At 37.6% G+C, this 25,856-nt stretch overlaps 3 protein-coding genes, 1 non-coding gene and 1 pseudogene across 4 annotated transcripts; 2 read left to right on the top strand and 3 right to left on the bottom strand.

The window, feature by feature from the left end:
* The first annotated feature begins 983 nt into the window (after positions 1 to 983).
* LOC120277416 (DEAD-box ATP-dependent RNA helicase 27-like) lies at positions 984 to 5,532 on the top strand. Its single transcript, XM_039284261.1, is given in 13 exon segments — positions 984 to 1,546; positions 2,041 to 2,226; positions 2,492 to 2,677; positions 3,037 to 3,120; positions 3,380 to 3,421; positions 3,501 to 3,572; positions 3,647 to 3,946; positions 4,058 to 4,096; positions 4,172 to 4,216; positions 4,218 to 4,277; positions 4,357 to 4,425; positions 4,530 to 4,655; positions 5,035 to 5,532. Coding segments are annotated over 13 exon segments (1,833 nt in total). The 5' UTR covers positions 984 to 1,174; the 3' UTR covers positions 5,287 to 5,532.
* A 42-nt stretch (positions 5,533 to 5,574) lies between these two features.
* On the bottom strand, positions 5,575 to 9,302 carry LOC120277158 (annotated as a pseudogene).
* Positions 9,303 to 12,544: 3,242 nt separating this feature from the next.
* Positions 12,545 to 12,626, top strand: TRNAS-UGA. The gene has a single exon. It is a non-coding gene; the product is annotated as a tRNA-Ser (tRNA).
* Positions 12,627 to 12,957: 331 nt separating this feature from the next.
* LOC120276742 (frataxin, mitochondrial) lies at positions 12,958 to 15,619 on the bottom strand. The gene is made up of 5 exons (XM_039283423.1): positions 15,263 to 15,619; positions 14,691 to 14,763; positions 14,465 to 14,512; positions 14,269 to 14,363; positions 12,958 to 13,203 (listed from the first exon to the last, which is right to left on the bottom strand). The coding sequence occupies exons 1-5, from the start codon at positions 15,370 to 15,372 to the stop codon at positions 13,074 to 13,076; spliced, it is 456 nt and encodes a 151-aa protein (XP_039139357.1). The 5' UTR covers positions 15,373 to 15,619; the 3' UTR covers positions 12,958 to 13,073.
* Positions 15,620 to 22,164: 6,545 nt separating this feature from the next.
* LOC120278164 (G-type lectin S-receptor-like serine/threonine-protein kinase At2g19130) lies at positions 22,165 to 24,960 on the bottom strand. Its single transcript, XM_039285086.1, has one exon. It carries the CDS (start codon positions 24,773 to 24,775, stop codon positions 22,325 to 22,327), a length of 2,451 nt encoding a protein of 816 aa, XP_039141020.1. The 5' UTR covers positions 24,776 to 24,960; the 3' UTR covers positions 22,165 to 22,324.
* Positions 24,961 to 25,856: the final 896 nt, after the last annotated feature.

Below are 25,856 nucleotides of genomic sequence, written 5' to 3'. Positions count from 1 at the left end.
AGCCTAGAGAAAGGTATTTAGAACATGATAATTTTTTTTTGTTTGTAGGTTTCTAGTTTTGTAAATTAAGGACAAAGAATTTTTGTTTTGTTTTTAACATATGTGATTTCTCAGTCTAATAAAAAAGGAAAAATCATTAATTTGTTAATTTTTCTTTATTTGGTAAGAACAAAATCATCATTTCATGATATAAAATATATATATATATATATATATATATATATATATATATATATATATATATATATATATTTGCTATTTATCCTTCCAAAAATTCAATAAAAAAAACTTCATAGAAACTAAACCAAAATCATGTTTTTTTATGCCACAGATTTATTTTTTTTTAATAAAGTGGATAAACCAGAGTTTTATTCTGCATGATTTTTTTAGCTGACTTGATGAATTTTCTTTTACCAAAGTAAAAGAGAGTTAATGCCATTGGAAAAAAAAATATCTCAGGTTTGCAAAATTGGAAACCATAATTTTTTTTTAAAATTTTACTCAATTTTTAATACTTAATTAAGAGTTTATAAATAGAGTATTTAAAATAAAAAAAGAGTTAAGGCCATTGGAAAAAAAAATCTCAGGTTTACAAATTTGGAAAACCACAATTTTTTTTAAAAATTTACTCATTTATATTTTTTTATAAAAGTGGATAAAACCACTACTTTATTAGAAAGAGAAAAACATAACGGACAGTACAAATTGAAAGAAAAATATAACAGTAAACACAAACAACAGTCTCTCATCAAAAGTAAGTAGAAAAAAAAAAAGGGAAAAACGCCATATCAATTAGGTGTATTTAATTTGAATTTTTATCATAACATTGAATTAGGTGTATTTTCAGTTTTATCAAAGCACCTTATCAATATGTACTAAAAACGCCTTATCAATAAATTCAATTTGATCACAGGGCTGCAACTTGAAGGACTAATAACAATTATAAATTTTTCAGGGGCTTGAGGTTAATTTTCCAATACAAAACCCTAAAACCTATCACCCCGCCGCGCTGCATCCCCAGAACACCGAGCGTCCCGCCACTCGGTGCTTTCCCTTCCGGCTGCTGTTTCTCTCTCGTCACCGGGAGCACTTGACGAGGAGAGGCAAGCGGAACTCGACCCCGGCTCGTTTACATCCATATTTTGATAGCTTGGGCCAAGCTCTACTCCTGCCGATGTGCCCCACTGCCATGGAATCTGGCAAGAAGAAGAAGACGAGGTCAAGGAAGCGAAAGAGTAACTCAAGCTGTCAAATCGAAGAAGAGCAACCACCAAAACAACAAGACGAAGAGCAGCAACAAGAAGAGAAAGAGCAGCACGAGTCTGAGAAGGACCAGAAGGTATCTGAAGATGAGGAGGCTAATGGAAGTGGAGAAGATCGTGATTCCACTGACGTTAATGGAAAGGAGGAGCCTGCTGCGAAGAAACAGAAGGTCACGCCCAGGAAGGTGTCTTCGATCATGTCCTCTGAGCCTTTCACGATTCTCCCTATCTCTGAGCTCACGATGAACGCTGTTAAGGAGATGGGTTTCGTCAACATGACTCAGGTGAGCGACCTTGATTTGTTTCTGGGGGGTTTGCAGGGATTTATGTGAGTCCTTGATTTATCGCTTAAAAAATCTGTTTTTTTATTCCTTTGCTGCATTGGTTTGTTTGGTATAATTAGATTAATGCTATTGGTTTGTCTGGTTTTTTCCTCTTTACTTGACCTTCTCCGATGAAATCTCTGGAAAGAAATAGGGTATACTCTGAGCCCTTTTTAGCAATTTGAACTCTAAGAATACAAAATCTAGGGATTAGAGTCTTCTATCAATTGTTTTAATTTCGAGTATCTAAGAAAGATATAGGATATATTCCTATAAAAATCATGTTTTTTTCGTTGGTATTATTTCTATAATCCTATTGTGTTGACTGCTGGGTTCTGCTTATCAAGCTGTTATGTCTTCAGTGTCTAAATTTCAGACAACTCAATATGCGCTTTAAAGGAATGTAGAGAAATATGTATGTGGATAATTCTAAAATTTTGGATGTCTATGTCCAGATCCAAGCTAAGGCTATTCCGCCTCTTTTGGAAGGTAAAGATGTTATGGGGGCTGCAAGGACTGGTTCTGGAAAGACACTTGCTTTCTTGATTCCTGCTGTGGAGTTGCTTTATAATGTCAAATTTTCTCCTCGTAACGGGACTGGAGTCATCATAATATGTCCAACCAGAGAGCTTGCTATACAAGTATGAATTTCTGACTATCCCTAGCAATCTGTTTAGTTTGTTAACGAGTTCTGGTTCATTTCTATGAGATGTCATGATGAACTTTTCCTTTTTCCTATCTGTGTCACAGCTTACCACAATCCTTTGTTTTATTTTTAGTGAAACTAATATAACTATAATTCATCTTACAGCCTATTGAATATGTTAATTATAGAAATTTCACTTGAAAGTTTTACCATGTGGCTTAATTTTTTTTTTATTTTTTAATTATGTTATTTTTAATCAGACACATGCTGTGGCAAAAGACCTTCTCAAACACCACTCACAAAGTGTGGGATTGGTTATGGGTGGAGCACCTAGAAAAACAGAAGCAGAAAGACTTGGAAAGGGTGTGAATTTATTAGTAGCCACGCCTGGAAGACTTCTTGATCATCTTCAAAATACCAAGGGCTTCATATATAAGAATTTACAGGTGAATGATGCTTCTCTTGTTTGAGACTCTTGAATTTTATCAATTTAAAATTGGAAGTCCTGGAATCACTACGGGGATTGGATCTGTACTTTTTGCTTTCCCATTAGTTACTATGTACTTTATTTTGAATGTTGGCTTGACCTCTGTTGTTATCTTTTTGTTCCGTTGGATTGAACCATACTCTTTTTTTTCAGTCTGCAATGAAGAGCTGCTTGCTTTCATGCTTTCATAATCTCTAATTTTACTTGCAGAAGATGAAGTCCAATCTGTGTTTATTTTCAGAAATTAGTACTTTATCGTGATTGAACTTTATTAAAATTTTTGTTAGCACATTTTAATATTGATGTTTTCCATTGTAGTGTCTTATGATTGATGAAGCTGATCGAATATTGGAGCAAAACTTTGAGGATGACATGAAACAAATATTTAAGCGCCTACCCGAGGTTTGCCACCATGCTCAGTTTTGAGTGCTATGTTGGTTTTTAAGTTTTGTTCTTTATAAGTAGATAGTTTCAAGCCAAATATGTGCTTTTAATGATCATTTGAATTCTCATCTATCATTTTGTATTTTGTTTCAGTTATTTTATTTATCTGGTGCCGATAATTTCTTTTGAGTTGAGCAAATTACATCTTGAGGGACATTCATTGTCTTGTATTTTTCATTTATGAAGTATATACTCATGTTGGGTTCTCTACATGCAGAATAGGCAAACGGCTCTCTTTTCTGCTACTCAGACCAAGGAGGTTTGTGAAATTTATCAAAATTCTATACCACACATTTCTTCATGCCTGGCCAATCATGCAAAACATCATAATCATGCAGGTTGAGGACTTTGCACGGTTATCTTTCCAGAAAAAGCCAGTGTATATTGATGTTGACGACGGGAGGTCAAGGGTATGCTTGTATCACTATGAAAGCCTTGACCCTTGTGTGGTTCATTAGTAATGACGAGATAAAAAATTTTGCAGGTGACAGTTGAAGGGTTGCAACAAGGCTACTGTGTTATTCCGAGTGATAAAAGATTTCTTGTTTTATATGCTTTTCTGAAAAAACATATGTCAGAAAAGGTGATGGTGTTCTTTTCATCCTGCAATTCGGTCAAGTTCCACTCAGAACTTCTCAAATACATTCAGATTGAATGCTTTGATATACATGGAAAGCAAAAGCAGGAGAAACGGACTAACACATTCTTCGATTTCTGCAAAGCAAATAAAGGCATCCTACTTTGTACTGATGTTGCTGCTCGTGGACTTGATATACCTGCAGTGGTTTGTCCATCTCTATGGCAGAACTTGTTCTTGTGCACCGGCACCTTATGTGCCCATATAATGTTTTCCTTAGCACCTTCATATATTGTTTTCCTTTTTTTCCCTTTCCAGGATTGGATTGTGCAATATGATCCGCCTGATGAACCAAAGGTAAATTACATTTTGTTGTTTAGATTATTTAGAAGTCATCCATCAGTTCGTCATTTGGCTCCTGGAATGTTGCAGGAGTACATTCACAGGGTTGGTCGAACAGCCCGGGGTGAAGGTGGCAAAGGGACAGGCATTGTTGTTCCTATTGCCTGAAGAATTGCAATTTCTTACTTATCTGAAGGTATGTCATGTTCCAAAATGTGAAGCATATATGCCTATCAGTGAATTTAAGCAATTGTTTTGGTTCTTTTTCCTGGCAGGCAGCGAAGGTGCCTGTGAAAGAATATGATTACCAGAAAAAGAAGCTGCTAAATCTGCAGCCCCAGCTGGTATATCTCAGTAATTTTAAAAAGTCTAGCCTGTTTGAGTTATTTTTGTGAAGTTACAGAAGGGAAATTTATTTTCTGCACTAATAAATTATGTCCTTTTGCAGGAGAAGCTTGTTGGTGAAAACTACTATCTCAATCAGTCAGCTAAAGATGCATATCGGTCCTACTTGTTGGCATACAACTCACATTCTATGAAGGAAATTTTCAATGTGCACCGCCTTAATCTTAAGGTAATCATATAATGATGCTTGATTTGAGGAAATGACTTGGCAGCTAGTTACTATTGCCATTAAGTCAGCAAAGTTTAGCCCTACTAGCAGCCATCCCTGTGTGAGACATACTTAAATGCACCTGTCTAAGTTCGTCTCTACGACACTTAACTACCTGAAATACATTTAACTGTCTGTAGTTAGTTTACAGACTTAAAGTTTTGATGTAGCATATTCATAAATTACATATGCAGTGAATCTGTGATGAATACTAGACTGTTTGATCCTAACCTAGCTTATTGGTGAGCTTGTATGTGCTTTGATTTTATATCATGTATATAATGTTTTACATCATTATTTGGTGCACAGCTTGTTAATTGGAAATTGTGTTGTTTTACAGGAAGTGGCACAATCGTTCTGTTTTAACTCTCCTCCAAAAGTAAATTTGAATTTGGAAAGCAGCGTATCTAAATTTAGGAAGAAGATGCGGAAAGTGGATGGCAATCGACATGGTATCAATGCCAGCAACCCTTACGGAAGGAAAAGTGGCGATACAAGACAGTTTCACCAGATTCTAACAGTGTTCGTGCGGAAGAGTCTGTCATCAGATCTCTCTATTTTCAACTATATTTATATGGCAATTGGATGGTGAAATTCTTTTCAAATCACTATAGCCTTTTGGTACTTTGCTCAGCTTGTGTTGGAGCGATCTGTGGCAATTTCATCATAGTGACAAGCATCAGTTGTGCATGTCTCCTTACAACATTGCTGGCATATTCTGCCACAGAAATTTTGATTACAATATGTTTTTATCCATGTCAAATACATATATGACTCTGCAATTGCACTCTGTTCGCAACTGCTGATTTAAGAAATTGAAACTTGAATTTAATTTGGATGATTAAAATTCTCAGCAATGTCAATCCTGCAAGGAATAAAAGGATGACCAATCGACATTGGTCTATCGGGCATCCATTGCTGTCATGCTTACAAAGTATAATGAGGATGTTTCCTTGGCTGCTGCAATGTTATCATCTTCAATTTTCAAGGAGAAGAAGGCAGGCTTCTTAGGAGTAGGCAGGGTTGCGCTCTCGCCATTGCTGGTTTTCATTACTGAGCAACACAATCACCTCAGAAATGTTTGGACGATCAGAAGCATTGTCTTGAACGCACAAGAGAGCTGCATGAATGCATCTCTTCAAACTGAGATCTTGGCATGGCGCATCATGGCTAATCACTGGATCCACAAGCATCATCCACCTTCCTTCTCTCCATAAATCCCATGCCTGAAATACATGTGTCATTTAGAGATAATAATGCTGAGAAGTTTTCTTAGGTTGAACTTCAAACACTCACATAATCAAGCAAATTGGAAGAGTTGCCAGTCTGATGAAAGCCAGCATTCTTCTTTCCACTCACAATCTCCAAAAGCAGTACTCCAAAGCTGTATATATCAGACTTTTCGGAGAAGACTCCTTTTGATGCATACTCAGGAGACATATAACCACTGTATGTTTCATCAAGCAACCATTATATAAGCACTGTTGATATGGTTAGAAATTGCTAGTGTTTATGGTTTATCCATGTATATATATCCTTACTATGTGCCTGCAACCCTCTTAGTGTTGGCTTGGGTATCATCAGTGCCAAAAATTCTAGCTAGACCAAAATCAGATATCTTTGGTCTCATCTCATCATCCAAGAGAAATGTTGCTGGCTTTCAGATCCCTGTGTATGACACGCAGTCTGGAGTGTTTGTGAAGATAAAGAAGGCCTTGAGCAATCTCTTTGACAATATTGAAGCGCCTGCTCCAATCTAGTTGTGCTCCTCTGGTTGGCTCTAATTTACACAATAAACAGAGTAGATCAACATTCAGTAATTAATCAACAATGAAGAAAAAAAAAATACAAAAATAAAAAAGGTTCTGAAGATGACAAACCGAAAAGGAAATAATCCAGACTTTTATTTTTCATGTATTCATAAACAAGTATTTTCTCCTCCCATTGAATGCAGCAACCAAGGAGCCTAACAAGGTTTCTGTGTTGAAGCTTAGCTATGAGTATGATTTCATTTTTGAACTCTTCCAGTCCTTGGCCTGAGCATGTAGAGAGCCTCTTCACTGCTACTTCTTTCCCCTCCAGAAGCTTACCCTGAACATCACTTGAAATGTAAACATGTAGGTGCAGCTGTGATAGAAATATTATGGTTCTGATTTTCACAAGAGAAAACAGAGGAACATATTGTTACCTTATGAACAGATCCAAATCCTCCCTCGCCAAGCTTATTTTCATCTGAAAAGTTATCAGTTGCATCTTTAATTTGAGGAAAACCAAACAATGTGAAATCTGGACCAGTAACTCCTTGTTCTCTGAGTTTGCTAGCAATTTCTGCACCCCATTTTGCTATTGATTGTTCTTGTCTCCTTCTCACTCTTTCTGATTGGTTACAAGAAGGAGAAGAAATAAAAACATGTCATCACTTAACTCTTCAACTGAAGTAATCAAATGAAAGCATATGTCACGACCAACCTTTCCGCCGTCTCCAACAAAAACAGATACTTGAGACTAAAACAAGTGAGCCAAGAAAAGATGATGCAGCAACAATTACCAAAATCAACCACGTTGATGATAAGGCAAACCCTGCATGCATTTTATAATAATAAGAAGAAAGACAGTAATCCAAGGAACAAATGTTTCTGTACCTTACCAAATCCAGAAGCTGAAAGTCTCAAGTAAAACTCTCCCTCGCCGGTATCCTTTTCCATCAGCCTCATGTTTTTTAGATTTCCATACCACATCCGACATCCATTGGTGATATTGGAAGTCATGAAAGTGTAAGCACTGCAAGAGCAGTCCTTCAAACACAATGACTCACATTCATCACGGATACTGCCATTCAAAAACTTAGCATTCACAGGGAACTTAACATTAGAGATCAAAACAAAACGATCCTGTGTTCCATTACTTCCACAGTTCAAGCTATTTGTCCGAATACATCCACACTTAGTCACCCCACTTTGCCACTCTGCCTGGGACCCTGGTTCAAAGCCTTCTAAGCATTGACAGTGCTGCATCCGATCCTCATAACAAACACCATTATCTCCACAAAGATTATAAACATCACACTGTGGTCTTGGCTCGGCTGAGAGCAGTATCCAATCCTTCTCAGATTCCAACCATGAAAGTAGCTGCAGTTTCCCTGAAATACTTATCACATACCTCGTCATAGGATATCCCTCTTTGACCGAATATGAAAAGTGATCATCCTCGCCAGGGATCCATGGAGTGATGCGGTTGGTGCCAGGGTCGAGCAAAGGAAACGTTCTCCCATTCCAAACTCCAGTGTCCCAGTAAACAGTGGACAACCACCAAATCAACAGCTGCTTGGTCCCATTAGGATTAGCACCAAAGGTGAAGACTCCAGGAAATGGATCTCTAGAGCTCTTCCATGATATTAGAAGCCGGTTTCTCTTTCCAGCCATGCCGAGTTTCATCCCGGGAAGCAGCGTGTCGGTTGGGTAATCAAAGCTCTGCCATAAGATGCTCGACGAGTTGTTGGCATCCCTGAGAACCAGATTGCCCGTGTCGAGCAACGTGACGGCAGTGCCGTTGGCTGCACCGAAGCCATAAGTGAACATGGCCACGCAACCTCTGGCATCCACGACTAACATGTTCCCGTAGTTGTCAAAGGCGAGCATGCCGGTGTTATCCATCATAGGAAGTTCCCGGTTGGCGACCCAGACGATGGTTTGCATGGGAAGCTTGTGGTACCATATGCCTACGTACCTTGAGCTTGAGCCTTCTTGGCTGAAGAAACCGAACTCGAAGGTCTGGTTCGCGGATACTAGAGATTGATCACCGTCTAACATCGTCTCGGTGGACAGAAGTGTGTCTTTTGCTTGCACTGTTATGGAGATGAGAGAGATAATCAGGACAATGCTAGCTGGCCATGAGATTGAAGTACGCCATGATGCTTTGGATGATTGTTTGTTTGTTCTAGAGATCAAGTTATACAATTATACTGCATGAATATTCTTCTTCTATAAAAGGGATATTAATTAACCAGTAATAGCAGTTATATGGAAGATAAGAAGTAGAAAGTAATTAGAAACAACAACGAAAAACCAAAAGGAAAACGTACGTTTGAAAACAGTTGCATGGATATGAAAATCTTTCCACGTTTTTATCCGTGCAAGACCCGTTGATGTGTTTTATTTGAGTTCTTTGAACTTTCAAAGCCACAATGTTTACCTGGTCACACTGACTTTCAGAAATAATCATTTTAATCCACCCTGGTAAGTAGCACGGTTGTTTTTTTGTTTTCGCTTTTTATCTTGCACATGATCATGATAATTAATTGTAATTTCCACACACATTGTTAAAAAAAAAAAAAATTGTAATTTCCACCAGGCTTGTATATATATATACACATAACAGATAGTGGAGATTTGTCACCGAATGTAGTTATTTTTCACTTGTCGTCAACAGCGGCGACCTAGACAATATTGATTTGAACGTATGTGTTGATTGACCCATGGCAATTATGTTCTTCATCAACATGAAAGGGCAAGGATGTCATTTCTCCTTCTTTGTCATGACTTAGTGGTAGGTGAAGAGAGTTAGTGGGGGAATATTTTATTATTTGGGGGTAGGTGCCACCTACCTCATCATTGTGAGCCCTTGGATCAAAATGATCCTAGCCCTTGGTTTGTTTGGTGAAGGGCTATATAAACCCCCCATGACATTTGTTATAAGACACACAAGTGAGAGTGAGTAAGTTAGAGAGAGAGAAGAAGGATGAGAAGTGTGAGAAAATAGTTTGAGAGTTAGTCTATTCTCTAAGTATAAGAGAGGATACTGATTTTCTCCTTATTATTAGAGAGAGTTTGTAGCTCCTGAAATTTTCCCACTTAATAAATTTCTTTCTATCCTTGCTCGTGGTTTTTACCCCAATTATTTAGGGGTTTTTCACGTAATATCTTTGTGTTCTTTATTTTTCCAGCATTATTCTTATTTATTTTGCTCTGCTATATCCAGTCCTACATTTCACAACAAGTGGTATCAGAGCTCCATCAACTGCAATTGAGTTGAAGACACCGATGGAGATGTGGACTGGTAAGCCAGTTGATTATTCAAACCTTCATATATTTGGAAGTCCTGTATGTAATGTACAATACCCAGGAAACTACAAAAGCTCGGATCCAAAAATCCGGAAAAATGTATGTTTCTAGGATATGCTTGATGGTGTTAAGGGGTATCGCTGTGGGATCCCACTGCCCACAAGGTTATAATCAGCAGGGATGTTATCTTCATGGAAGACAAAGAACAAGAGCAAGTAGATGGTGAAAGCACTTCAAAAGAAAGCACGAGACTACAACGTATGCGGTAGAAAAAGAAGTTGAAGCTACACGAGAGCATGAGGTACAAGAGCCAGTGAATCAAGTCCCGAGTTCGGTGGTCAACTCGTACAAGAATGGCACCAAGTTGGCATTCTGACTATATTATGGAGGGTAACATTGCTTACTGTCTTCTAACTGAGGATGGAGAACCATCAACTCTTCAAGAAGCACTGAATAATTTAGATGCATCTCAGTGGATGGCAGCAATGGAAGAAGAAATTGAAGCTCTTCATAAAAATAGGACATGGGAACTGGTGTCACTACCACAAGGGCGAAAGGCCATTGGCAACAAATGGGTCTACAAGATCAAGCGCAATAGTGATGATCAAGTAGATCGTTATCATGCTAGACTGGTGGTAAAAGGATATGCTCAGAAGGAAGGTATTGACTTCAACGAAATATTTTCACCTGTGGTTCGACTTACAACAGTCCGAGTAGTCCTGGCGATGTGTGCTACATTAGACTTGCAGCTTGAGCAGTTAGATGTCAAAACTGCATTTCTTCATGGAGATCTTGAAGAAGAAATTTACATGCTCCAACCAGAAGGATTTGAAGAAAAAAATAAAGAGAACTTGGTTTGCAGGTTGAACAAATCTCTGTACGGTCTAAAGCAGGCGCCAAGATGTTGGTACAAGAGATTTGATTCCTTCATTATGAGCCTTGGTTACAGCAGATTCAATACAGACCCTTGTGCATATGTCAAGAGGTTTGAAGAAGAAGATTTCGCTCTTCTTGTTGTCTGTATGTTGACGACATGTTGGTAGCGAGCCCCAACAAAGATCGTATCAAGGAGTTGAAGGCACAATTGGCTAGGGAGTTTGAAATGAAGGACTTAGGACCGCAAACAAGATTCTAGGGATGCAAATTCACCAAGACGAAATAACAAGAAGATTTGGCTTTCTCAGAAGACTTATCTAAAGAAGATCTTGCGACGCTTCAACATGCAAGACTATAAGCCAATTTCTACCCCACTTCACGTTAATTTCAAGTTATCCTCAAGTATGTGTCCCTAGCGGTGAAGATGAGAGGATGGAGATGTCTCGAGTACTCGTATGCATCGGGCTGGGAAGCCTAATGTTCGCCATGATCTCTGCAAGACCGGACATCGCATACGCAGCTGGGAGTGGTAAGCTCGAGTATATGGTGAATCCTGGTCGAGAGCATTGGAATGTTGTTAAGAGGATTCTCAGATATATAAAGGGAACCTCAGATGTTGCATTATGTTATGGGGGATCAGACTTTTCATCGTCGATGGATATGTTGATGCCGATTATGCGAGTGATTTTGATAAAAAGCAAATCCACTCATTTGGATATGTGTTCACACTCAGCGAAGGAGTCGTGAGTTGGGTTTCAAAAGCTGCGATCGATCGTGGCTACATCAACGATGTACAGGAGTATTTGGCAACTACACAAGCCAAAGAAAGAAGCGAGTGTGGTTGAAGATGGTGTTGGAAGAACTCGGGTACAAACAAGAGAACATCACTCTATATTGTGATAACCAGAGTGCATTGCATCTCTGCAAGGAATCCAGAGATTTCATTCAAAGACAAAACATATCAGAGTTCAGTACCACTTCATTCGTGAGAAAGTATAAGAAGGTACAGTGGACATGCAAAAGATTCATACCAAGGATAACCTAGCAGATTTCATGACAAAAGCAATCAACGCTGACAGATTCATTTGGAGTCGATCCTCTTGTGGTCTGACAGAGACGTAAGCAACATTGAATGGCAAGGTAGAAAGAATGGTGTGAAGATCTGATTGTTTTTTATCAAATCTTCAAGTGGGAGAATTGTTGATTGACCCATGGCAATTATGTTCTTCATCAACATGGAAGGGCAAGGATGTCATTTCTCTTTTTTTGTCATGACTTGGTGGTAGGTGAAGAGAGTTAGTTGGGGAATATTTTATTATTTGGGGGTAGGTGCCACCTACCTCATCATTGTGAGCCTTTGGATCAAAATGATCCTAGCCCTTGGTTTGTTTGGTGAAGGGCTATATAAACCCCCCATGACATTTGTTATAAGACACACAAAGTGAGAGTGAGTAAGTTAGAGAGAGAGAAGGATGAGAAGTGTGAGAAAAATAGTTTGAGAGTTACTCATTCTCCAAGTATAAGAGAGGATCATCGATTTTCTCCCTTATTATTAGAGAGAGTTTGTAGCTCCCGAAATTTTTCCCACTTAATAAATTTTCTTTCTATCCTTGCTCGTGGTTTTTACCTCAATTATTTAGGGGTTTTTCACGTAATATCTTTGTGTTCTTTATTTTTTCAGCATTATTCTTATTTATTTTGCTGCGGTACTGCTATATCCAGTCCTACATTTCACAACAGTATGTAGTTATTTTTTCTAGCATTAAACATGTGAGAGAGTCAAAATATAGGTCTAGTCAACGATGCTGTTAAAGAAAACCCAGGACGAGAGAACACGATGATGATGGTGTGGAGATGGTTAACTTTGTAAATAAATATATTTTTAAAAGAAATATAGCTCTGCCTTCGGCAAATGTCGATATGTCCGAGTGGTTAAGGAGACAGACTTGAAATCTGTTGGGCTACGCCCGCGCAGGTTCGATCCCTGCTGTCGACGGTTTACTATTTTCAATTTTCTTTTCATTTTATTTTCAATGTGAAATACCACCAGAAAAAAATCCTATACAGCATGCGCCATCCATGAAACTCCACAATAAACTGAGCACCTGGCATGTTCTGCCATCTTTGCTTTTGTTGTTTTTTTTTCTTTTCTGTGTTTCACTAACACCACTTTTAGTGATCCGTCTTTTGTATTTTTTTCCTGTTGATTGTTATTTCTGGATTATGTTCTTCTTTTTAATGGATATTGTGGTTTATCCCTTTTTTTTTTTGTGAAAAATAAAAAATTACAGCCCACAAACACAAGCAAAAAATGAAAGACAACTGACTTATTTGAATAGCCAAGACAATGGGAGATTGTCCTCAAGACACAATTATTTAAAAAGAGATATAATTTGTTCGCCAGTCGGGGTTACATGTTTATCAGTCTTCAGAATCTACATAGTTAAGAAAGACAGATTGGCTTCCCGCATAGCTCTTCCACTTCATTCTCCAGAACTTTAATTAAGTTTGCTTTTGTTCTTCTGTACACCCAAGAATTAGTTTTTGCATCCCAATCAAACCTTGAAGGACCACTGCAGAGCATAACAAACACTTCAAATGTGCAACATTGAAATAATTGTGAGACATTTTTATCAGCAATCATTTAAATTTTCAGCAAATTCACAAGTCAGTGAGCAGTCTACTCAATTTACATTTGAGAGTTGTGTAACTGAACTGCAAGGAAACATTTTTATTTTTATTATTTGGCAGAAGAAAAGATCATAATGTATGATACACGCTTGTCCTGAATATAAAGTTGATTAGGATGGAGAAAAGCAATACATTCGCCCAAAAAAACAAAATAATAATAATAATAATAATAATAATAAGAATAATACATACTGCATATTATCTAAATGCTTCACTGCTAGTATGACTACTAAATTACCATGCCACGCTGATAAAGAACTAAACCTACTGCCATTATATGTGGATGGCTGTGAACATATGGAATGGTGTGTATAAAGAGAGTATGAGAGGACTTTATTCATTGATAAGTCAAGTGTTAGGGGATGGGAACCACTAAATGGATTGCACATTTATTAATTCAAACCGTCCTTTCAGTAACTATTTTCTCACTCTTATAGCTTTATCAAAAGTTACACATGGCAAAGAATAATCATATAAGTTAATCATAGATAATGTGAATCTAGCTAGTAGCAACACTGACTTCATAGGTAATGCTGCTTCCATCAACATAATTTTTTTGTGAGATTCTTTCTTATCAAACTGTCAAAGTAAGAGAATTTTCCATTTGAAGTATGTTAACAGTTGAGATTGTTAATGGTCAGTTCAATAGTTCAAGGTTGACAGAAACTAAATTACACAATCTCTCAAGGTAAAGCCAAATTTGCAAATTTAGATCTATTTTCTTTTTTTCTCCCTTTCCTCATAACTATCCTTTTAACAATGGAATTGATACCATGGAGTCTAAATCAAAACCTATCTAATTATCAAAACCTATCTAAAAGGAGAAAGAATGAATGCATGCTCCCAACCACTAATTATCACTCAATTCAAGCTCCCAAACATACTCAATCCAAATAAATTAACAGAAAATGAATAAATCTACTCATTTAACTGTCTCCAATTCATACCTCACTGGTGAAGATAACCAGATTTGTCTGTTTGGTGTTTGCTTGTTTACAACATATGTTCCCAGGCTTCCAAACTTCACTGTCAAAACTTGGTTCTTCACAGATGAATAATAAGCGACTATTTTAGCCAAAAAAGGAAAAACACATAGCTTGAATTGCATATAAACAATAACACAAGACAGCTATATCAACTCACCCCATAATCTATGTCAAACCCATCAATCTGGACAGAATCACCGTATTCCTAACAAGGAGAAAAAAAGCAGTAGGATGCATGATGTGTAATATTCAATGAGCATTTGTTGGATGAAACTGGTATAAAAAAAATCCAAAGACATGCAACAACCCAAGCATGTAATGTTAAGGAAATAAAAATAAATAAAATCATATGTTGTAGACGAAAGCTCAAATAAGAAAATCACCTCAAATTTTTCTTGCAAATCATGTATTGTATCATCTGCCAACTGATGGAACTCATTCTCTTCTAGAATAGACCTGTAAAATGGCTATGTAATTCACAAAAACAGACATTTCATGTTCACAAACTTAAATCAAAACAGACACTTCATGCTAACCTTATCTAAACAACAAAAGTTTACTTCAAAGCATAAGTCAACAATATATTCATCTAATATTTACAAGTTCACAAACTGAAGTGCTTCAGAGATAATTTCAGAATAAACCATACCTAAGCAAGCAACTAAACTTTGCCCAAAAGAAAAATAAAAAATTCTTTGCTCATGGCGAGAAAGAAACAGAGAATAATGTATCAAAGTCAGTGTACCCAGATCAAAAGCACAACCTTTCAACATAAATTTCACAATGCACACTAATCGATCATTTCAGAAGGGAATTTTTAAAGAAAAAACCTTAACTTCGAACAACCAATTAAAAGATTTAAACCAAACCAATAATATCAAACATGAAATCCAGACGCAAAACTACCAAATCCTGGAAAGCAAGGAGAAAAAGCAAAAACTTCTAGTAAACTCACTGATAATCTATAGCGGCGGGGCCTTGGGCATCAACGACCGGCGAGGTTCCAGAGGAGGAGAAGAACTTCGAGAACGACGACGACCAAAGAGAAGGAGCAAACGCTACCATCTTGGCCTCCGATACTAGGAGCTTCGAGAAGCGTAGAGATTTGAGGATAAGAAGAAAGGCGCGACCTTTTCATCAACAGCCGTCGGAGCAGAAGCCTCGCTGAAGATGAAGAGGAAGAGAGCGCCATGAGAGAGAGCTCGAGCCCTCCGTGAGGAAGGGGGCGGCCTCTCTAGAATCGTTAGTGCTTCTGATGATCTTCGTTTACCACCGTTGGTTGAAAAAAGAGAGTGGTGGACCGTGGATGTCTGTTCTAGATGATTTCAGAAAATATCAGATTAACATATGATAAAAGCTATTGTGATAAAATAATTCCTCTCATAGACTTCAACCAAGAGTACAAATGGCAAGATTGTCAGATCCGGCCCGGGCAATGACCCGGCTAAGCCCAGGAGTCAGGGGTCAATGAGTTCGATCGGATCAAACCGAGATTGAACCGGGGTCAATAATTAAATATAAAAAATATTATAATAATTAATAATAAGCAAATATAATATTAAACCCATAAATATATTATAAAAACCTACTCAAATTTAATATTTAAATTGATAAATGACCTTATATACAGTAGAGTTTTCTAATTATGTCATTTATTTTTATATTTTTTAAATATTTACAAATTTAATATATTAATATATAATTATCGAACTTCTCTCGGTGTTATTTATTTATTTGTTTATTGGTTGATTTTGTTAAAATAAAAAAGAAATTAATTCACTAATTCTTATATCTCAATTGAGTTTTTATTTTGTTCTAAATTTTCTTATATTTTTTAATTAATTAGAATACTTTAATTTTATATTTTTATAATAAAATTACACTCATTTATTGTTTTATTTTCTTAATAAATTAAATTTTTAGAAAGTATTTACATAACACATTAATATGTTTTATTTTTAAATGTTAATTTTTGTTGGTATGTTTACGATGTATATATATATATACATTTTGTAATTCTATTTATTGATTATAAATTATAAATTAATATTAATAAATATACACGATTTTGTGGTTTCTAATGAGAAGAAAATAATAAATTATTAAATATTGTAAAAAAAATTAAACATTGTGACCCGATTGACCCGGGTCACCGGGTTAACACTGAGTTTTTTAATACCCGGGTCAATGGGGTATACCCGGACCAGCCACATGGCCGGTTCCCGGTTTTTCCAGTTGAACCGGCCGGGCCGGTCCGGGTCTGACAACCTTGACAAATGGTGGTGAATGTGATTTATTCATTTTTTTTTAAAAAAATTTAAAAAAATAAATGGTAGTGGAAGTTTGCAAGATTCGATACTATATTTTGGTTGACAATGGTCTCGTTCAACTACAATTTAGTGTGGCTAAGGGGATGTACTTATCTACACCGCAATAACTTGGAATTTAAAAAAATATATATACTTTAAGTTGTCAATTTGTTTTTTTCCATAGAATTGCATCCAAAGCTAAAGATGGGAGATCTACTTTGTTTTTGTTTAAGAGATGGTTCGAGGGTAAACATCCAGAGATGTGTGGAAAAACCTTTTTGTTCATTGCCAGAACCCTTTTATTACTGAGAACCCCATTATTAATGTATTTGACTTTTTACAGTTTAAGCCAAATTCCTTTAGCTCTGAGTTGCGAGAAATCTACATTCACCTTCTCTTTTACTTCCTGAGGGCAAGGACTCAAGGATTTGGTGTTAGGACAAGAATGACAATTTTTTGTGAAAACTTTTTACATATTTTTGAATGATGGTGGGTTGCGCTACCTCCTCAGCAAATCATTGTGGAAAGGGGAGTGCCAGCCTAAAATTATAGCTTTCTTTTGGCTCGCTTTGGATAATAAAATATTATAACGGAGAATTTGGCAAAGAGAGGGTGTGATATAATTTCTATGACTACATATGTTCTTTACCATACTGCAGTAGGAACGGTGGATCATTTGCTTCTTAATTGTCTTTTTTTGTGTCTAGGATTTGGACACATTACTGTACACTTTTCGATGCCCTACTTATCCTAGACCTCTTGGGTGGTTAAATGTGTTTTTACTCTCGAGCCTGAAAAACCTCCCTATTAAACTATATGTTTATTGCTTGAATAAATGCAACTCTCAATACCTAAAAAGCTTTACTAGAGGAGTCTCTCCCGACGATCAAGTGAAGCCTCACTTTTGCAGGATCACTTTTTTCTGCCCTTGGAGGCAACCCCGACTCCCGGAGTGATCCTTCCGATTCAGTTACCTAATGGTAGCCATCTCTACTAATTTGCTTTTTGTATTCCTCTTGTAATCATGCTCCACTCTTGTTGGATGTAGTTCCTTTTCCTTTCAGTCTCTTTTTTGTTGTTTCAATCTCTGTTATTTTGTGTCATTTTGTACTCATCATTTTGATTTATGTCTTTTTCAATAAATTGTGATATATCCATTTTTATAAAATAAAAATAAAAATAATTCCTTTTCCATGGTTGTGAAAGCTCTTCTATTGTCCTTACTAGTAAGCTTCGTCATTCCAACATCTGCCACCTTTGGCCTGAAATCAGCGTCCAAGAGCATGTTTCCAGATTTTATATCATAATGACCAACATGCCTTCTTTTCATATGGAGATGAGCTAGTCCCCTTGCCGCTACAAGTATGATTTTAAACCTGGTTTCCCTCCTCTGTCCTTGTTTCACAGTGATCTGGAGAAGCCTAGATGGCTTATGAAAAGTTGTGAGCCCCACCACTTAATTAAATCCTAGCCATTGTTTTTTGATTTTAATCCTAGCCATTGATATTATTTTTTTTCAGTTTCAAAACCCTAGACACTCCTTCCGATTTAGATCGCTGTTAGGAAAAGAGAAAGACGTCTCATCCTTCTCTCCTTATTTGCGGGTGGTGTCGGCGACGAGGAAAAGGGAAGGATCTCATCGTCATGGGTTTGGTTGATTCACTGTTATTGATGAGATAAGAACCCTCTTCCTCGGATCTTTGATAAAATATTGTAGAATTATTATTGTTATTTTTCTAGATCTTGATATGTTAATGTTGGATATTAGTGATGGATGGGTAAGGTTAGCTTCTTGTTTGAGGAGTTTGAGATTAATTTGATAGGTTTCAGATTTTGTTTTTTATAATGGCATAAACTCTTCGATTTTAGGGATGTTAAATGCATAATTTGGAGGAGAGTAAAATAAGAAATTTGTAGAGTTTGACGTTAGTTAAGTACCTTCCAAATTTCAGAATTTTTGAAGTAGTATCGTGTAAAATTAAGTGACACGGAAAGCTTTTCTATGCAACCCTTGAGAATTTAATAATTTATTTCATGATTGTAGATTATGATTTAGATTTAGACTTATATAAGAAAATTGTAGAAGAAGATGTTATCTTTGCCTCTACCAAATTTTAGAATTTTTACCCCTGTAAATTGTGAGATATGATCAGATTCTATAGGTATGCTCAATGCCATTTCTGCAGAAAGCATGAAGATTGATTTTAGAATTTGATGATCTTAGAGATTGAATCAAGACTCATGTTTAATAAAAAAAAAAGTTGTTCCATTTTGAGTTACTTATATTCTCTTATAGTTTTATCTTATTTGAATTTATATGTTGTGAGATATTTTTATTAGAAGAGGCATGTCTGAAATTGTGGATTTGCATATTTATGATTTTTAAAAGTGATGGCTTAAATTCTGTAAATCTCAAATCATTGTGAGATTTGGATATGTTATAGATGTAGATGTATAGTTTTTTTAGAAGATTGAAATTTCTGATTTGGGTTAGAATTTGCAAAGCTATGCTGATTTTAATCTTAAGGTTCGTAGGGTAATTGGTTATTGGTCTCGACCTTGGTAGTTTTGTTAGTGTCTAGATTATGTTTTTGCATTCATGTGAATTTTAGAAATTAATTTACTTGTAATTCTGATGGGTTATTCCCAAATATAGGATTTCCTAAGAAAACTCAATTGATGAAAGAATTCGAAATCTGGTCGTTAATCAGGTAGAGTATCCCACATATAAATCCTATTATATGTATATATTTGAAAATTCTAGTTTTTTTGAATTTAAGAAATTTTTGAGAAAAAAAAAATGCTTATTTTTTCGATTTATATTTTGAATTACTTATTTATTTATTATTTGCAATTCGTATGTAAGTATTTAGTTTTGAAAATGAATTGGAACTAATTTTATCTAAAAATGGGATCATCAAATTTATAGATTCTGTTCTGATAAATGTTTGGCCATTACGTATTTTGACATAGCAACTTGTAGTCCTCAACTAACTTTACAATAACCCTATCATTGGGGTTAAACATTGACCTTGTTGACATGTATTCGTGAAATTTAAACTGTAGTTTCTCACCATTCCGTTGGTGAAAAACAATGGTTTCGATAATTCTGGCACGGGTCACCGAAGGTAAACTTATGAGCTCTAATATTTCTAGCTCGGGTCACGAAGGGTAAACATATGACCTTTGACATTTTGTTTTGGCAATAGTTATTTGTGGGACATATATGCTTGACTTTTTTATCAGCAATGTTTTATTGAAAAACTTAACTTCTGAATTTTATTCTGATAAACTTATATTTTATTATACTTGTTTGAGTTTTGAAATTTTGAAACTTTTATGATCCCGATATTTTTTAGTGGATACTTACTGGACTGTCAAGCTCATAATTTGGTGTTTAATTTTTTTTTTCAGATAAATAGTTTAATAGCTCACCGCTTTGAGAATCAGATTTTGAGGGTTTGCATGCCTACTGGGTCTCGGCTTTGTAGGTATGAGGCCGTTTGTCGACGCACCAGGTCTAATGAGCCGAGTTTGGGGCGTGATAAAAGCATTGAGCCTGCTGGTTTATATTTCTAAAATTGAGTTGGTTGTTGTGCGTGTTTTCCCTCTTTTTGGGGTCTATTTTAGTCTTTTAATTTGTAGTTCTTGTTCCGCTCTGTTTCTTCCCTCTGTCAGTGGTTTGTTTGTTGCTAATAAATAGTTGCTGGATGTATATATGTAAATTTAAAAAAAAAAAAAAAACTGGTTTCCAATTTAAAACCTTTGGAACTATGCCAAAGATATGATAACCCATATACCCATAACAACCTCTCATCTCCGTTGGAACAGAACCCTCTGAGATAAGCCAGATTGACATGTTGAATCTTGACCGGTGTTCTCACTTCAGCTAGGAATTGTTATTCTCCTTATCCTTTGAGTCTCTTCACAGCCATGGCAGTCATGTTACACAGCCAGATTGGCTTTAAACACAGACCCAAAGCCGTCTCTTCCTAGCTTCTCAGAGAAGTTCTCTGTGTTGAGACAGAGTAACTGTAGCTGAATGCAGTCAGAGAATTAAGCATCTAGTACTGCTTGCTCATTGTGAAGTAATTAATCTTCTCTTTTGGCATTCTTAATAAACTAAACAAGAGTACAGCAACAGCACATAAGGGTTCATATTGACCATAGTTAGTGTAGCCAATCTTACTGTCCAGTTTGAATGCACGATGGGGAGACCAAGCGCCAGTTTTTGCAAAGAATAATAAGAAATACATTTCAAAAATGAATGAAAGAAATTTGCAATCAGTTTAATGTTGCCATTGCTGTGGTCAATCTGGTGCGGTCCTTGAGGCAAAAATGGACTTGTTAAACATTGTGCCCAGGAAAATTATAATCCTAAAGGATTCTATGGAACCGAGTTTTTCTCTTTAATTGGTCAGTCTTTGACAGGCTACTTTGCTAAATTTGACCTGATCAGTTCCAACTTTCACATTGGCTCCTATCAAAGTCTTCCCAAGTGCTTGCAATAACAGGGTAGTGGAGAAGTAAGTGATCTGCTGTTTCGATTGCCGCATGACAGAACACAAAGATAGTAGTTGGGAGTCTGTTGCATTTTCTTTTGGCAAGATTTTCTAAAGTAAGTATTTTATTATCCCATGTTAACCACGTAATTTTATTATCCCATGCTAACCACGTAAAGGCTTTAACTTTTTTAAGGACGGTATAATATCCTAGTTGGTCCCTGTACTTTTCTCTTTCTTCACTTTTAGTCCCTCTACTTAGAAATGCTCCTGACTAGTCCCTCTATTTTTGAAAATGTGTCCACTTGGTTAAAAATCATCCCAACCAGTCCCTCTACTTTTAGAAATGTGCTCACTAAGTCCCTCTAAGTAGGCACATTTTTAAAAGTAGAGGGACTCGTTGGGAGCATTTTTAACTAAGTGGACACATTTTCAAAAGTAGAGGGATTAGTCGGGAACATTTCTGAGTAGAGAGACCAAAAGGGAAGAGAGAGAAAAATAGAAGGACTATTTTGGTGATTATACTTTTAAGGACAGAATCCTTTCCAAATAACCGGGTTGGTCCTACAACGAATCCCTCCATTTTTTTATGTCCCTAGTCTCACTGCCCAATGGGAATAAAAATATCGAGTGAGTGAGGGGTCTATGTCTCTCAATTCATATAGGAACATGGGTGAAACTCCAAAGTCATTAAGCGTGGCAAAAAGGCTATATTCAATTTTTGAGAAAGGCGATGGCACGGAGCAGGGGACGAACACGTGGGGAGATGTGCTCACCACCGAACCGTGCTCTCACCTTGCGCGAGATGGTGATCAAACTCGGGGAGACACGCTCGACACTCGAGGCGAACACCCTATGCAAGGGACCCGATGCCAATAGACCAAATAGTCGTTGGCAAGGCTATATTCAAATTAACTATATTGTTATTTTAACTTAAATTAATTTATTAAATACATTGAAAGCACGTGAATACTAACTGCATGCCAACTCATCTTGTTCAATCTAGAATCGAAAAATAGAATAACCAAAATCGAGTCACACTTCCATTAAATAAACAGTAATAATTGTGATTTATCCACCTTATTAAAAAAAAAACTGTAATAATAATAAAACACACAATCACGCAACAAATACAACGAATACAAGGACTAAACCATTTTGTTAGCCTTGTTTACAAACTCTATAAGTCAATATCCTGATCCTCAGTCAGATAGATGACATATTTACATACATAGAATCATGACCATCCATCAAATGCTGAAGAAACCTTGGAAATGGAGGCATGTTAACGAGCAAAACTCCCTCTAAGATTTGCACTACTTGACCCATTGTTGGTCGGTCAGCATCTGAGTCTTGAATGCACCAACATGCAACACCACAAATCCTCTTCAATTCCTCTTCATCAACTTCACCCTGCAGCCTCTTGTCCAACAAATCAATTACATTACCATCAGCAAGTTGACTTGCAACTCTGAAAGGAAAATAACCCCTTCCATCCCCTGGACTATTGTTCCTCTCACCAGAAATCAGCTCAAAAAGCATCATGCCAAAGCTGTAAACATCCACCTTCACAGTAATAGGAAGTCCTGAAATCCATTCAGGTGCCATGTAGCCAAGGGTGCCTCTCACTGTAGTCAAGACCCTACTGAAATCATGGCCAATGAGCTTGGCCATGCCAAAATCAGCAACCATGGGTCTCAACTCGTTGTCCAGAAGAATGTTCTCTGGTTTGATATCACAATGTATGATACACTCCCTGCATTTCTCATGAAGATAATCTAAACCTCTGGCCACCCCAAGGATTATTTGGTATCTGGTTTTCCAGCCCAAAACGTTTGTACTTCTGGAGAGATGTGAATCCAGTGAACCTCCAGGCATGTAGTCATAGACAAGAAGTCTGTTGTTGGCTTCACAGCAGAAGCCTCTGAGGCGAACCAGGTTGACATGGTGGATTGAGCCCAGTGTGCTGACCTCTGTCCTGAACTGCTTCTCTCCTTGTCTCGAACCTTCAAGTTTCTTCACTGCTATGATGGTAGAATCAGGAAGTGCGCCTTTGAAAACAGAGCCAAACCCTCCTTTGCCTAGTATATCTGAGAAGTTTTTGGTCATTCGTTGGAGATCAGAGTATGTGAATGAGCTCAAAGAGCCAAGAACTTGCTTTGCCATCCTACTAGCACTTCTTCGTCTACGGAACCATAAAAACCCCACTACTATTGCAAATGAAATCACTAGCACAGCAGCAACAACACTGGAAATTACTGCAGTTGCTGCATGGCCATTTGAACTCTTTAAAATGGGTGGTGAGACATTATTGGTACTTGGTGGAATATCAGAAGTAGCAAGCCGGAGGAATAGAGAGCCTGCTTTGAACTCATCATCATCATCATCATCATCATCACCACCATCGCTATCATGGAGTTGTTCCACATTTTCAAGGTGCCCATTCCAAATGGAGCATTTGCCATTAAAAGCATAAGCAGTGCAGGCACAGTGTCTTCCGCAAGCTTTTTCACATTCCTCGGCACTTTGAACAGCAGTCAACTTTAGTGGATTGGAAGGCATTTTCACCATCTTCATCTCAAAAAAACCATCTCCAGTGCTTTTGTTGCTCTTATCATTGCATTGGAAACTGGTTTTTCTGGAACATCCAGAAGACCAAGCTCCCAAATCCCAGTCCATCTTCAGCACCGGTTCAAATCCAGCAAAACAACTGCAACGGCCAGGAGAGCTTTTCCGGTCACATACACCGAAAGCCCCACAGGCAGAGTAAACATCACACAAAGCAGATGGCTGACTAGTGATTAGCATCCATTGCTTTTTGTCACTGAGATATGAGAACTGCTTCACTTGCCCTGAAGGATCCATGACTGTGTGAGTTATCATTGAAGGATCGACGAGGGTAAACGCTGCATATTTTTGCTCCTCATTTTCAACAAAGGAGAAGTTATATATAAACTTCTCTATGAACACATCAGGAAGTGAGCTGAAGAACTGACCATTCCATACCCCAGTGGAAACATAAATCAGAGAGCTATTATATAACTCAACAAGCTGACTGGACCTATCAAGAGCAAGGCTTAAACTAAACAGGCCAGGAGATGGATCCTCTGAGCTCTTCCATGAAGTGATAGTCTGGAACTCCCCAGTTTGTTTGTTCACTCCAAGTGGGGCTCCAGGCATCCATGCGTGACTCGGGTGCTCAAAAGTTTGCCAGATTGGGGTGGAGGGATTGGAGCTGTTCCTTATGACAAGATTACCATTGTCTAGGAGCTCTGCAAAGGTGGAGTTTGAGGTGGATACAGTGGAAATATTGGATGACCAAACTGGGGATCCGGATTGGTTGAGCAGGACTAAGTTACCATTATTGGAAAGTTTCAGAAGTGAAATAGAAGGATTTGAGATTGGGTTTTGCCGGTTGGCCACCCAAACAACGTCATGTGTTGGGATGTTTTTGAACCAGATGCCTATGTAGTAGTTACTGGAGTTACCTGGATGGAAGAAGCCAAGCTCAAAGTGGCCTCCCTTTGAAACCAGCGTCTGGTTCCCAGAGATGGCCTGGCCTAAAGCGATGGTGCTGTCACCGGCAGCTGCAGTTGTCTTAAGGGAGATGAAGAGAATGAAGGCGATAATGATATTGCAAAGCACCAAGCGCTTCATTTCTTCATATGCTGCTTATCTTTGTTGGATCTGGACACACAGAATGAAGACGAAGAGAGGGTGTTCGATGAAATGCAATGGGTGTCTCCGCTAACCCAAAGACACTCAGTCAACCAGATCAAGCAGAGAAAGGAGTCAAAGGGAATTCTAACCAATCACACACATTCCACTAACATTAGGAAATATATATAATACTACATACATGGAGACACACTGCTAAATAGCTATTGGGTGAAAACAAAACATGTTCTCATTGGTCTAAATAAAATCCAGACACACTTACCCATTGGTTCAATACTAACATTCAGAGATATACCCATTAAAATACTAATATTTTCAAAAAGTTTTCCAACTGCTTTAACTACTCTCAAGAGCCAGTAACCCAGCATCCATGCCCTGCAACCCTGATCAAAATGGTTCTCCATTTTCAGCGCCATACTTCGCTTGCTTCTTCACCGGCGCACCTGCTCCTTTCCAGTACCATCCACCTCATTTGCTTACCATGCCGATTGGCCTGGACTTGTCTTCAATCAACCTTTCAACACTCCCCTTTGATTGAAGCTCGCGCACACCAATCAGTCCTCTCAGCATGGCATGTTTCTCAGGTGGAAGTGGCTTAGTAAACAGATCAGCAAGTTGGTCATTGGTTGAGCAATGCTGAATGGAGATTACCCCTTCACTGACCAGGCTTCTGATGAAATGAAACCGGACGTCGATGTGCTTGGTCCTTCCGTGATGAGCAGGGTTCTTGGCCACTGCTATGGCCGATTGGTTGTCACACCAGAGACAGATTGGATCATTGAAAACCTGCCCACATTCCTCTAGAATCCTTTTGAACCATATAGCTTGACACGCTCCTGCGGTGGCAGCTATGTACTCAGCCTCCGTGGTCGACAACGCCACAACATCTTGCTTCCTCGAGCTCCAGGATATGGTACTCTGTCCAAGTCGAACAAGCACCCCAGATGTGCTCTTTCGGTCAAGTAATGATCCTCCCCAGTCGCTGTCCGAATAAGCCTCAAGCATTCCACCATAATCCCGAGAGAACCACAGACCAAGGTCTTTGGTACCAGCGAGATAT

Source organism: Dioscorea cayenensis, chromosome 15, assembly GCF_009730915.1.
Source record: "Dioscorea cayenensis subsp. rotundata cultivar TDr96_F1 chromosome 15, TDr96_F1_v2_PseudoChromosome.rev07_lg8_w22 25.fasta, whole genome shotgun sequence".
Classification (NCBI taxonomy): domain Eukaryota; kingdom Viridiplantae; phylum Streptophyta; class Magnoliopsida; order Dioscoreales; family Dioscoreaceae; genus Dioscorea; species Dioscorea cayenensis.
Note: the sequence above shows the minus strand (reverse complement) of the source record. Positions and strands in the feature narration are given on the sequence as shown.